Source organism: Oncorhynchus nerka, linkage group LG8, assembly GCF_034236695.1.
Source record: "Oncorhynchus nerka isolate Pitt River linkage group LG8, Oner_Uvic_2.0, whole genome shotgun sequence".
NCBI lineage: Eukaryota > Metazoa > Chordata > Actinopteri > Salmoniformes > Salmonidae > Oncorhynchus > Oncorhynchus nerka.
In genome coordinates, this window is record NC_088403.1 from 44451445 (window position 1) to 44465809 (window position 14365).

The window sequence follows — 14365 nt, forward strand, 5'->3', positions numbered from 1 at the left end:
CTTAGTAAATCAGGTAATAAGTGTTCATATACAAACACTAACTCAGTACTTACATAGTAGCAAACTGAACAAGGTGTGCTCCATTCTGTTCCCACATACAAGTGACTTTCTCTATAACTACAGTCGTTCTGACAAACCCCTCCACGCCGTCACAGAGAAAAACAGAGAAAGATTCTAGAGAAATGTACAAAGACAGAAATTAGAATAGCCGTTGATACATTTTGATCAACTTCTTCTTATGGTTGGCTACATTGCCACACACTAGTTCCTTCCTCATTTTTGGAAGACACTAGGATGGAACAAGAAAAGACACCTGAATTGACGAGATCAGAGCTTGTGGTTGGACATCAACATGTGCAGTTTGTTTCATATTGCACCCACCAAGCACATTGATAGATAGATTGGCAAAAAGTGCTCTTCACTGACGAGTCGCGGTTTTGTCTCACCAGGGGTGATGGTCGGATTCGCGTTTATCATCGAAGGAATGACGGTTATACCGAGGCCTGTACTCTGGAGATCGATTTGGAGGTGGAGGGTCCGTCATGGTCTGGGGAGGTGTGTCACAGCATCCTCAGGCTGAGCTTGTCATTGCAGGCAATCTCAACGCTGTGCGTTACAGATACAACATCCTCCTCCGTCATGTGGTACCCTTCCTGCGGACTCATCCTGACATGACCCTCCAGCATGACAATGCCACCAGCCATACTGCTCGTTCTGTGCATGATTTCCTGCAAGACAGGAATGTCAGTGTTCTGCCATGGCCAGCAAAGAATCCGGATCTCAATCCCATTGAGCACGTCTGGGACCTCTTGGATCGGCGGGAGAGGGCTAGGGCCATTCCCCCCAGAAATGTCCGGGAACTTGCAGGTGCCTTGGTGGAAGAGTTGGGTAACATCTCAGAGCAAGAACTGGCACATCTGGTGCAGTCCATGAGGAGGAGATGCACTGCAGTACTTAATGCAGCTGGTGGCCACACCAGATACTGACTGTTACTTTTGATTTCGACCCCCCCTTGTTCAGGGACACATTATTCAATTTCTGTTAGTCACATGTCTGTGGAACTTGTTCTGTTTATGTCTCAGTGGTTGAATCTTGTTATGTTCATACAAATATTTACATATGTTAAGTTTGCTGAAAATAAACACAGTTGACTGTGAGAGGAGTTTATCTTTGTAGTGACTCTGTGTTGTCAGTTCATTGGAAAACCTCCCTGGTCTTTGTGGTTTAACCTTTGTTTGAAAAATCCACTGCTCGACTAAGGGGTTCTACAGATAATTGTATGTGTGAAGTACAGAGATGAGGTGGTCATCCAAAAATCATGTAAAACACTTATTTCACACCGAGTGAGTCCATGCAACTTATTATTTGACTTGTTAAGCACATTTATACTCCTGAAACTATTTAGGTTTGCCATCACAAAGGGGTTGAACAATTATTGACTCAAGATATTTCAGGTTTTCATTTTTTATTAATTTGTAAAATAAATGCAAAATACATTGACATTATGGGGTATTGTGTGTAGGCCAGTGACACAAAATATATACATTTAATACATTTTAAATGCATGCTGTAACAACAAAGTGTGGGAAAAATCAAGGGGTGTGAATACTTTCTAAAGGCACTGTGCGTATCTGTCATTTTTTTATATTTTTATGTATTACCTTTTATGGCAGATGGCCCAGTACAGTGTGTATGGCATTGTGTGGGTGAGCAGTTTGCTGATTTTAATTGTGAAGAGAGTGCTCCGTGGTGGTGGGGTTATGGTATGGGCAGGCATAAGCTACAGACAACTTACACAACTGCATTTCATCGATGGCAATTTGAATGCACAGAGATACCGTGACGAGATCCTGAGGCCCAATACAATGCTATTCATCCACCGCCATCACCTCATGTTTCAGCATGATAATGTACAGCCCCATGTCGCAAGGATCTGTACACAATTCTTGGAAGCTAATAATGTCACAGTTCTTCCATGGCCTGCATACTTACCACACGTCACCCATTGAGCATGTTTGGGATGCTCTGGATCGACGTGTACGACAGCGTGTTCCAGTTCCCACCAATATCCAGAAACTTTGCACAAGCCGTTGAAGAGGAGTGGGACAACATTCCACAGGTCAAAATCAACAGCCTGATCAACTCTATGCGTGAGGCAAATGGTGGTCATATCAGATACTGACTGGTTTTCTGATCCATTCCCCTACCTTTTTTGAAGGTATCTTTGACAAGATGTACAGTATATCTGTATTCCCAGTCATGTGAAATCCATCGATTAGGGCCTCAATCATTTATTTAAATTGACTGATTTCCTTATATGAACTGTAACTGCAAATTGTTGCATGGCGGATTTATATTTTTGTTCAGTACATGTTATGAATTTGAAAAATGTACAATATTATCTGAATTTGCAAATTGATATGTTGTGAATTCTAGGTTAAAGGGTTAAGGTTAGGGTTAGAGGAAGGGTTAGCTAAAAGGGTTAAGGTTAGGTTTAGAGTTAGTCATCATGCTAAGTAGTTGCAAAGTGGTAAGTAGTTGAAAAGTTGCTAATGAACTAAAATGATAAAGTTGTCCATGATGAGATTCAAACTCGCGTCCTTTGGGTTGTCGGGCGACAAACCCTCAACCTTCTGGCCCATAGCCCTGCGTGGCATCGACTGTGCCACAAAACCATGCTAAAGTGGTTATGTCGATATCCATGTTTATAAACACAGGGTTGCTACAGTTATTGATATTTGTGGTGGTACAGTCATCTTTTTTGGTATATTATGAGGGTTAAAGGGTCAAACAAAATGTGTACAGTACAAGCAGAGGGTCATGTAAAAAATATTTTTTATGTTTGGGGGGGGGGGGGGGGATTTTTGTCCACAACTCTCGTGCACTCTTAAACGGGAACACACACATTTAACATGAACATATCAGGATATAGTACTGTGAGTAATTCCATTTAGATTGCTTCCGGAGAAGAGAGAGGGAAGGCACAATATTATCCTGTCTGGGAGTTTCACAGTGGATCATGCTACTACTTCCCCAGCAACGAACAGAGTCGATGCGCTTGCATCCGTGACGGAGGACATCTGCATCCATGACTCGACTTGAGAATAAAGGACTCGGACCTCAAACACTAGGAACATGGGACTCGACTCAGGCTCGTGGTTAAGTGACTTGACTACATCACCGAGGAGAAGGGTTGCAGACACTCCCCTGGATTGGACTGACAGAAGCGATGTAAGACGGACAGTGGGTCTGGATTGACAATACAAATCTTAATGACAGCATCAAGTAAGGACATGTTTAAGGCTAATTGACAGTACACACACACATACACACACTCAAAAGCATGTATACATAGTACACTCAAAAGCATTTATTCAAATACACAATAAACACATTCTCACCAGGGTTGGGCTCAATTCTGACCTTTGGAATTGACTCCCATTCAACTCATGAGTTGAACTTCTAATTGAATTGGCCACACCCCACATGATGTATAATTTGAGTTTGAGTGGCAGGGAGTAGAATTGAATTAAGTGCAATTCAAAGAAATTCCACTCAATCATAGAACATTAGTTTCATTGAATCTGTCATACCTGTATAGTACCTGTGTAGTTCTACCACATAGCCAGCTAGATGTAACAGATCCTACAGAAATTGATTGAAACTTTTCTATTGATATTTGTAAATGCGCTTTCTCATCGATCTACATTGGACATTTCAGTCATTTACCAGCGATTTACATTTAGTGAATTTTAGCCAATTAGATAATGGTACTTATTACAAAAATGATAACCCAAAAAATATGATATACAGTTGATTGGTTGTACGTGTCTTTTTATTGCTATTGTTTGGTTGAGCCTGTCATCTCAACCTTCTTTTCAGTTTGTTGAAGATGGGATCAAACACGGGATTCCCATTTTTTTTATTCAGCTGTTTTGTATACATGTATTTTTAATAAAGCATGTACAGTGCTAATAGATGGAATGATTAATTAAGCAAAATAAGTCAATGTTTTTTTTTTATATATTCAATTTCCCCTCATTCTTCCTCGTTCACAATTTCCCCTCATTCTTCCTCGTTCACAATTTCCCCTCATTCTTCCTCGTTCACAATTTCCCCTCATTCTTCCTTGTTCACAATTTCCCGTGTTTTGCTTTTCGCTATCTGAGTCTAGGGGTCAAGTCTTAGTCAATGTAATAGCAGGGTAACTGTGAGAGGGACGGAGGGGTAGTTTATCTCCTATTGAGCAGCTCTGTCTGGTTTGTTGAGATTATTCCCGTATTTGTCCACTGGGCAACACTGTGCTGCTGCTGGTTTCTGTACAGTGCTGTAGATCGATGTAGGGCTCTGCGGCCCTGGTCTGTCTTCTTTTGTAGCGCCCACTTTGTCCACTAGGTGACACTATTCTGCAGCTGGTTGCTGCACAGTGCTGTAGATTCCCGCTGACTGTGACTCTGGCATCTTTTCTGGTGACGGGAGCTCCACTCCTGCAGCTCCTGGTTCCCCTACAGTGACGTAGATAGTTGTTACGTCAGAAGCACCTGTGTTTCGTGGTCCCGGTCTCTCCCCTTGTGGAGCGCTCACTGGGTTGACCTGTTAGGGTGTGAGACATTATACTGTATCAACATTCAAATGATCATTCTTTAAACATCTTGAGAAACATTTGTTCTTTAACTACTGAAAGTAGTCATTCCCATGTGACATGACTACATGGCGATAGAGCTGGGGGGGGGGGGGGGGGGGACACTTTTTTGAGATACAAGGTTTTTCCAGGACACTGACAATAGATAAATGATGGACAGAGATGGTACCTGCAGTGGCAGCTTGTTTTTATGGGCCCTTCTTCTGGTTGATTTGATGCGTCGTATTCCGACAAACACAATAATGAGTAGCAATCCAGCAGTAACACTGCCCACAATGATGCCAACTTGGTATTCTGAAGCTTTCCCACCCTTCTCAATGCCTGAGATGTCACACGCACGCACACACACACACACACACACACACACACACACATTGTTATTCACATTTTTGCTGGAAAAAAACATAATTATGTTAACAGAAATGATATTAAAACTTTGATATTTTTTTTAACAATGATAGAGGCACAGAAGGTAAATTGGACTTACATATGTCCTTCATGGGTTGTGAGTTGGTCTCTGCACTGACGTGATTTTTAACCGTGCACTGGATAGTGCTGTTGTCATTGGAGATGGTGATATTGACTGCGGTGAGTGACTGTTGTGACAGTGTGCACTGACGCCCGTTACAGACAGACAATGCCCAGACGTCTTTAACAGAACAGTTCACTGTGATGTTACATTGTCCCCTACTTGAGTTGGAGTAGAGAGACACCACCTTCATGACTGGTATGGAAACAGCTTCTACAAGAACCAGTGGAGTTGGAAAAAAAGGTTATATCCATGACAAGAAGAATCAGAGGAGTGTGAGGAATCTCCTATAGTTTAATCCTATAGTAAAACAAATTAATGATTGTGCATAAACCAGTTATAACCAGTGTGTGGGTAAAATCGCTGGGAAAGCAAAGCCAGAAACAAGCCATCTTACAACTTTTGTGTTATATAGGCCTAAGCCTGAAACATTAAGAAGACACAGTGGCAGAATAAATTCAACCACACCTTTGTTTCATCCCAAAAACCAGAGAGCAACCTGTGTCTGGTCAAGTCCTCAAAGCATTGTATTGTATTGCATGTAAGAAACGGTTACATGACCTACAGCATGGTCAAGCAAATTAATGTTTCCAACATTTTGGGACCACAAAACAACTATTGATTTAGAAGCACATAGAGTTAACGCAAGTCGCAAAGAAAACAGCAGCTGCCTCCACTATTGCAGTACCATTTCAACTTCAACATCATCAAATCACCTCTGCTTAGTCTAATACAGTGGCAACTAAAAGACACCAAAAATAATTTAGTCCAATCAAGGTAAATATGATGTGGCTGTCCATGGTTCTCATTTCTCTGTGTGTGTGTGTGTGTGTGTGTGTGTGTGTGTGTGTGTGTGTGTGTGTGTGTGTGTGTGTGTGTGTGTGTGTGTGTGTGTGTGTGTGTGTGTGTGTGTGTGTGTGTGTGTGTGTGTGTGTGTAAGCGCCGTTTAGTTTTCGTGCAGTAGAAAAAAACATTTTGACTCACCCTACTTTGATGTGGCTGTCCATGGTTCTCATTTCTGTGTGTGCGTGTGTGCGCGCGTGCGCAAGTGCGTGTTCGTTTTCGTGCAAGTAGAAAAAAACATTATGACTCACCCTACTTGTAAAGAAATGTCAATGCCATCCTCTCTTTCGTGTTGACAAAACGGTCTATCACTCTGTCATACAGTAAGTAGTACACACTTTCATTTTTTGTTGTCCTAGGCTACCTGGCTGAAATGCTTGCTTGGTAGCCTAACTTTCTTTCATGGGCAACATTAGCTAGTTAACATTTATCCTTCTACATCTAGCTACATATTGAACTTCCATCCTCTCAGGCCTGGGGCACAATATATGAATTTGTGGTTCCTCTCAGGCCTGGGGCACAATATATGAATTTGTGGTTGGATCAGAATCGCCATTGTAATCTTTGGCAGGAACGGAGAATTAAGTAAAACCACAAGTCCAAATCCCTATCTCCATTCATGGCTTAATTAGGAAAGGGACCATTTTAGCTAGCTATAGTGTAACTAGCCACTGGATGACATCAACACACAATGATTGGAGTGAAGCCAAATCCAAACTGGCTTCCCTTGACACTTTGTTTTGGTGCACCAGGACCATTCACAGTTGAGCTCGCTCAGTTTAGCTCAACGCTGATTGGCTATTATTTTTTTTTTTACCAAATGCTCTCTGGCTTCCCTTGCATTCAATGCTACGGGTGGCAAAAATGTCATACTCTTTTGGACCAGAAAGCATCAGATAAAAGGCCTACACATACAGCGACAGAGGGGAGCTGTTTCACTCTCTAGGATGCTTTCTCCGGTGAGACACATTAAGCCTATTGCAAATTGAAGGAAAATTATGAAACACTGAGAGACAAAAAAAAAAAAAGTGTTTTTTTTGTTGTTAGGTTTTTGTGTACATTTTTTGGGGGAGCCTAGCTTCCCTTGGCATCCATGAATACACAACACTGGTTATAACGTAGAAAGCAATGACCGTAGTTGTAGGAAAATGTGGGAAAACATTTGCAGGAATGTTTTATTGTGTGCAGGGGCATAGGCTTGACTGTGACATTGGGGGAGGGGACATTTTTCTATGGGGATCCGGTGGTATGGCCATAGATTATATTTTTTTGAAACCTGTTTTAAATGCTCACTTCTACTAACTTTTGAGAAAATGATACAGACAAATATTAACTTACACATGTGAAAAATGTACAAGGCTAAGTGGGGCCTAGCAGAGGGGCACCTACTCTGGTCAATCAGTCTTAGGGGCATGGCTATTCATACTTACTGAATACCAGAGTGATTGTTAATGTGGATATACACTACATGAACAAAAGTATGTGGACACCTGCTCGTCGAACATCTCATTGCAAAATCATGGTTATTAATATGGAGTTGGTCCCCCCCTTTGCTACTATAACAGCCTCCACTCTTCTGGGAAGGCTTTACACTAGATGTTGGAATATTACTGCGGGGACTTGCTTCTATTCAGCCACAAGAACATTCGTAAAGTCGGGCACTGATGTAAGGTGATTAGGCTTGGCTCGCAGTCTGCTTTCCAATTTATCCCAAAGGTGTTCGATGGAGTTGAGGTCAGGGCAGTCAAGTTCTTCCATACCGATCTTGACAAATTATTTCTGTATAGACCTTGCTTTGTGCACAAGGGCATTGTTGGAATTACAGAATCATCTAGAATGTAATTGTATGAGGTAGTTTTAAGATTTCCCTTCACTGGAACTAAGGGGCCAAGCCCGAACCATGAAAAACAGCCCCAGACCATTATTCCTCTTCCACCAAACATTACAGTTGGCACATTCTTCTGGCACCCGCCAAACCCAGATCCAACCAATGGTGGCGAGCTTACACCACTCCAGCCGACGCTTGGCATTGCGCACGGTGATCTTAGGCTTGTGTGTGGCTGCTCTGCCATGGAAACTCATTTCATGAAGCTCCTGACAAACAGTTCTTGTGCTGATGTTGCTTCCAGAGGCAGTTTGGAACTTATTAGTGAGTGTTGCAACTGAGGACAGACGACTTTTACGCGCTACGCACTTCAGCACTCAGCAGTTCCGTTCCGTGAGCTTGTGCGACCTACCACTTCGGGGCTGAGACTTGCTCCTAGACATTTCCATTTCACAATACAGCACTTACAGTTGACTGAGGCAGCTCAAGCATGGCAGAAATGTGACGAACTGACTTGTTGGAAAGGTGGCATCCTATAACGATTCCATGTTGAAAGTCACTGAGATCTTCAGTAAGGCCATTCTACTGCCAATGTTTGTCTATAGAGATTGCATGGCTGTGTGCTCGATCTGTCAGCAACAGGTGTGGCTGAAAGAGCCGAATCCACTAATTTGAAGGGGTGTCTGCATACTTTTGTATGTATAGAGTATTCAATTAAACAGCCATTTGGTACTCAGAATGATTCATTTCCCAGTATTTTTCTCGCTTTCCCTAAGTCAGGAATTTAACTTCTGCTTCTACATAGGGTATGGTTTGAAATGTACTGTAATATTCTCAACTTATAATAGTTATTATACTGTAATAATAACCAGCAACATACACAGTTGAAAATGTAAGTAGGTATAAAAGGTCAAACCGAAATAAATACGTCTCCACTCTACAGAAATATAAAAATGTATTATCATCATCATGGCTTCCTTTCTCCTGCATGAAATTAACACATGCAATACACTCTCTAGACCAGGGGTCCTTTTCTAGAATGAGGGCTGCTTTAAAAAAAATCTAACATGTCACGAGCTACTCGTTTTTTTTCTAGCTTTCAAACAGGCACATTCTTCTCTTCTCCTCTCCCCTGCAACTCTTCCCCGCGTCTTTAGTCTACAAGAGAAAGTGGGCGCACTGTTTTCTGTCAATATACGTGTTCAAATAATGGTTAATAAATAACTCTAAGAGGACCCTATAAAATATGTGATTTTCTCCCCAAATTATGTTATACATTTTCCCAAATGATGTTCTGTTTCATTTTCCCTGGTTTTATATGTTTTTGTTTTTCTCTCTTAAAATTACAATAGTTCTTAAAGAAACAGAATTTGAGGTTCTAAGTCCATGTCAATGGATAAAGCACGTTTTTTTTAGGTCTGGAAGAAAACGAACACATTTAGATGAATTGCGCATCTGGCCCTTTAATTGCGCAGCTAGTGAGTGAGTAATGTGCCTTCTAAATTACTGCTTCCCTGATGGTTCTGTACTGCTGCTGGTAATTTCATGGCAATGTTTGCAAATAACAAATATCAGATACAAACGATATACTACTCATGATACACTTCTGCCAGGTAAGCCTACTTTGCAAGTAACATATAATTGAGAAGGTTTAGGGGGACATATTTCAGTCTACCCACAAGACAGTTATCACATCAACTGGCTACACACGGAGTGATAGACAAACGCGCGCACCACACAGACAAACAGGGGCAATATTGCTGGAAATTAATTGTCAGATATTGTGTTAGGTTTGGCTTTTTAAGCCGATAATGGCTAACTAGGGGTGTGATAATGTTAAAGTTGCGATTGTACGATTTGTTTTTGACGGCTAGCGGTTGAACACTTATGTCCTTTCAGAATTATTTGGTGAGCTACTCATAGGTGATATACGAGCTACTAGTAGCTCCTAATCGACCTGTTGGAGACCACTTCCCTAGAACAAGGATGAGCAACTTTGATGGTGGTGGGGGACACAAAAACATCTGAACTCATCATGAGGGACCAACGTGGTTTTCTCGGGTCTGCTTACTAACATCCATGCCCACACACCGTCAGAGCCGGCAATAGCCTTTTTGTGGGCCCTCAGTTAAATTTTGAATTATACTCACCCTGTATTGTTACTTTGTACTCAATAATAGTTTCTAAATTCCATTTTCCAACAGTCGGATAGTAAATTCCACTGTCCGTTTCCTTCAGATTCTTAATGCACAGAGAGTGGTTCACCGGGTTATATTGCACCTTCTCCTTGTATCGAGGAGAGATCTCTTTATTATCAACTATTACATCACTTTTGAATTTCCATTTAAGTTCTTCATGCTCCACAGGGGATTCAGCAACGGCCAGACACACCAAACCTCCCTTCAACCCATACTTGTCTATTGGCGGAACTTTAGCCCAGGTCCCTATAGAAAAAGGAAAAGGTTCACCGGGTGCAACGTTTTTTCAGCAGGGGATAAAACACGAATAGCATACCAGGCTAACTATTTACCTTCATATTTTTTTCTAATTCCTGACTGTTATTTGACATTTTTCTTTTGTCCTAAAAGCTTAATTCCCTTTGGAAAATACATGTGCACCGTTTATTAAATTTATTTCTAGAAGTCACCTCAACCTTAACTATCTTAAAAAAAAAAAAAAATTGGTATGGGTTACCTGTGAGGATGAGTAGAAACCATAAAATGTTCATTGTTTTAGTGTAAGTGATGAAGTCTGGCATCGTTCTCTGATCTCTGTCAAGGTTGAGTTACTCAAAACAAACTAAGTAGGTGATGGCAGTTCCCTGCCCTAAATACGATTCTCACAACTTCCCGCCCCCTCAGTTTAAGCTGTAGCTCACTTGTATATACTGTAAATATACTGTAATGTGCCCTGCAAAAGTATTCATCCCCCTTGGTGTTTTTCCTATTTTGATGCATTACAACCTGCAATTTAAATGGATTTTGATTTTTGTCACGCCTTGATCTGTTTCACCTGTTCCTGTGATTGTCTCCACCCCCTCCAGGTGTCGTTTATATTCCCCAGTGTATTTATTCCTGTGTTTCCTGTCTCTCTGTGCCAGTTTGTCTTGTATGTTTAGTCAAGTCAACCAGTGTTGTTTTTCCTGTACTCCTTTTGCTATTCTCTTTTTCTAGTCCTACTGGTTTTGACCTTTGCCTGTTTCTGGACTTTGTACCCGCCTGCCTGACCATTCTGTCTGCCTTGACCACGAGCCTGTCTGCCACTCTGTATCTTCTGGACTCTGATCTGGTTTTGACCTTTTGCCTGTCCACGACCATTCCCTTGCATACCCCTTAGGATTATTAAACATTGAAAGTCTCCAACCATCTGCATCCGTGTCTCGCCTTGTGCCTTGATAGATGTCATGTAATGGACATACACAAAATAGTCCAAATTGGTGAAGTGAAATGGAATTTTTTTTTTTTTTCAAAAAACGGAAAACTGGTGCATGCATATGTATTCACCCCCTTTGCTATGAAGCCCCTAAATAAAATCTGGTGCAACCAATTACCTTCAGAGGTCACGTAATTAGTTCAAGTCCACCTGTGTGCAATTTAAGTGTGACATGATTTCAGTATATATATATACCTGTTCTGAAAGGCCCCAGAGTCTGCAACACCATTAATCAAGGGGCACCACCAAGCAAGCGGCACCATGAAGACCAAGGAACTCTCCAAAAAGTTCTGGGACAAAGTTGTGGAGAAGTACAGATCAGGGTTGGGTTATAAAAAAATATCTGAAACTTTGAACATCCCACAGAGCACCATTAAATCCATGATTACAAAATGGAAAGAATATGGCACCACAACAAACCTGCCAAGAGAGGGCCACCCACCAAAACTCATGAACCAGGCAAGTAGTGCATACATCAGATAGGCAACAAAGAGACCAAAGATAACCCTGAAGGAGCTGCAAAGCTCCACAGCGGAGATTGGAGTATCTGTCCATATGACCACTTTAAGCCGTACACTTCACAGAGCTGGGCTTTAAGGAAGTGTGGCCAGAAAAAATCCATTGCTTAACTTCTTGCGTCGAGCCATCCCGGATCCGGTATCGTGACTACAGCCTCAAGCTCATTACCATAACGCAACGTTAACTATTCATGAAAATCGCAAATGAAATTAAATTAATCTATTTGCTCTCAAGCTTAGCCTTTTGTTAACAACACTGTCATCTCAGATTTTCAAAATATGCTTCTCAACCATTGCAAAACAAGCATTTGTGTAACAGTATTGATGGCTAACGTAGCATTTAGCGTTAGCATTCAGCATGCAACATTTTCCACAAAAACCAGAAAAGAATTCAAATAAAATCATTTACCTTTGAAGAACTTCAGATGTTTTCAATGAGGAGACTCTGTTATTTGTGTCGACTAATCACTCCGTTTTGTTCATCACATTTGGGGAGGGAAAAAATATATATATATATTAAGTCATTAAAACGCGAACTTTTTTCCAAATTAACTCCATCGACAGAAACATGGCAAACCGATGTTTAGAATCAATCCTCAAGGAGTTTTTCACATATCTATCGACGATAAAATCCATCGTGGCATTTTACTTTCTCTTCTGAAGAAATGGAACGCGCATGGACCTACAGATTACGCACACAGGACACCGGGCGGGACACCAGGTAAATGTAGTCTCTTATGGTCAATCTGCCAATGATATGCCTACAAACACGTCACAATGCTGCAGACACCTCGGGGAATAGACAGAAACCGCAGGCGCATTCACAGCCATATAAGGAGACATTGGAACACAGCGCCTTCAGAATCTGGGGCATTTCCTGTATGAAACTTCATCTTGGTTTCGCCTGTTGCATTAGTTCTGGGGCACTCACAGATAATATCTTTGCAGTTTTGGAGACGTCAGAGTTTTGTCTTTCCAAGGCTGTCAATTCCATGCATAGTCGAGCATCTTTTCGTGACAAAATATTGCGCTTAAAACGGGCACGTCTTTTTATCCAATAATGACATAGCGCCCCCATAGGTTGAACAGGTTAAAGAAAAAAATAAGCAAACACTTTTGGTATTTGCCAAAAGGCATGTGGGAGACTCCCCAAATATATGGAAGAAGGTACTCTGGTCAGATGAGACTAAAATTGAGCTTTTTGGCCATCAAGGAAAACTCTCTATCTGGAGCAAACCCAACATCTCTCATCACCCCGAGAAACCATCCCCACAGTGAAGCATGGTGGTGGCAGCATCATGCTGTGGGGAGGTTTTTCATTGGCAGGGACTGGGAAACTGGTCAGAATTGAAGAAATGATGGATGACCTGTTTCAGTCTTCCAGAGATTTGAGACTGGGATGGAGGTTTCCCTTCCAGCAGGACAATGACCCTAATCATACTGCTAAAGTAAAACTCGAGTGGTTTAAGGGAAAACATTTAAATGTCTTGGAATGGCCTAGTCAAAGCCCAGACCTCAATCCAATTGAGAATCTGTGGTATGACTTAAAGATTTCTGTACACCAGTGGAACCAATATAACTTGAAGGAGCTGGAGCAGTTTTGTCTTGAAGAATGGGTCAAAATCCCAGTGGCTAGATGTTCCAAGTTTATAGAGACATACCGCAAGAGACTTGCAGCTGTAATTGCTGCAAAGTATTGACTTTGGGGGTGTTAATAGTTATGCACACTCAAGTTTTCTGTTTTTTCTTGTCTTATTTCTTGTTTGTTTCACAATAAAAAATATTTTTCATCTTCAAAGTGGTAGGTATGTTGTGTAAATCAAACTATACAAACTCCCCCAAAAATATATTTTAATTCCAGGTTGTAAGGCAACAAAATAGGAAAAATGTAAAGAGGGGTGAATTCTTTCGCAGGCCACTGTAAATATATATATATATATATATATTATTATTATTATTTATTTTTTCCTTCATTATTTCCCCTAACCTGTCATGCCCTGGCCATAGAGAGGCTTTTATTCTCTATTTTGGTTAGGCCAGGGTGTGACTAGGGTGGGCATTCTAGTTTCTTTATTTCTATGTTTTCTATTTCTTTGTTTTTGGCCGAGTGTGGTTCCCAATCAGAGGCAGCTGTCTATCGTTGTCTCTGATTGGGAATCATATTTAGGCAGCCTTTTACCCACCTGTGTTTTGTGGGTAGTTGTTTTCTGTTTCGTGTCATTACCTGACAGAACTGTGCACTTTCGTTTTTTCATTTTGTTATTTTGTTCAAGTGTGTTTTGGTAAATAAATAATCATGAACACTTTCACTCACGAGAGCTGGAACATAACCCTACAATCCCCCCCCTAATTGGAGTAAACTAATGGACAATAACATTTAGTCTTCTACTTCCAGCATACATAGTTTTTACATTTTATGGACACAGTATATTTTACAATAGTTATTTTTTGTTTGTTTTTCGTCCCATCCTTCAGCTCCACTCAACCCCTCCCATCTATCTCTGAACACCATCCACTTTTGATTTCTATTTGCCATATATTTTTCAACTGTGCTGTTTCACAAATGTTCTGATCCT

At 41.1% G+C, this 14365-nt stretch overlaps 2 protein-coding genes across 8 annotated transcripts in view; both read right to left on the reverse strand.

The window, feature by feature from the left end:
• Window positions 1-209, reverse strand: part of LOC115133376 (Fc receptor-like protein 5) — a 41090-nt gene extending 40881 nt beyond the window's left edge. For 3 of the 7 annotated variants that reach the window (XM_029666549.2, XM_029666545.2, XM_029666547.2), the window contains exon 1: window positions 54-207. In XM_029666549.2, the coding sequence (XP_029522409.2) occupies window positions 54-84 (31 nt within the window). In that variant the 5' untranslated portion in view covers window positions 85-207. Of the gene's footprint in view, window positions 1-53 lie in introns of all 7 variants that reach the window. The other 4 variants (XM_029666553.2, XM_029666546.2, XM_065021826.1 and 1 more) reach the window with 2 other exon arrangements.
• Window positions 210-3348: 3139 nt separating this feature from the next.
• On the reverse strand, window positions 3349-10737 carry LOC115133386 (SLAM family member 9-like). The gene is made up of 5 exons (XM_029666573.2): window positions 10534-10737; window positions 9990-10283; window positions 5130-5384; window positions 4812-4963; window positions 3349-4593 (listed from the first exon to the last, which is right to left on the reverse strand). The coding sequence occupies exons 1-5, from the start codon at window positions 10595-10597 to the stop codon at window positions 4402-4404; spliced, it is 957 nt and encodes a 318-aa protein (XP_029522433.2). The 5' UTR covers window positions 10598-10737; the 3' UTR covers window positions 3349-4401.
• Between the last annotated feature and the right edge of the window lie 3628 nt (window positions 10738-14365).

Bases quoted from the DNA above. Each gene is read 5' to 3' on its own strand.
- LOC115133386 (XM_029666573.2), bottom strand. From the start codon at position 10,597: ATGCCAGACTTCATCACTTACACTAAAACAATGAACATTTTATGGTTT. The intron at 5,385-9,989 runs GTGAGTATAATT...TGGTTCTTGTAG, and splicing joins GTACAAAGTAACAATACAGG to AAGCTGTTTCCATACCAGTC. The intron at 4,594-4,811 runs GTACCATCTCTG...ACACCCTAACAG, and splicing joins AAAACAAGCTGCCACTGCAG to GTCAACCCAGTGAGCGCTCC.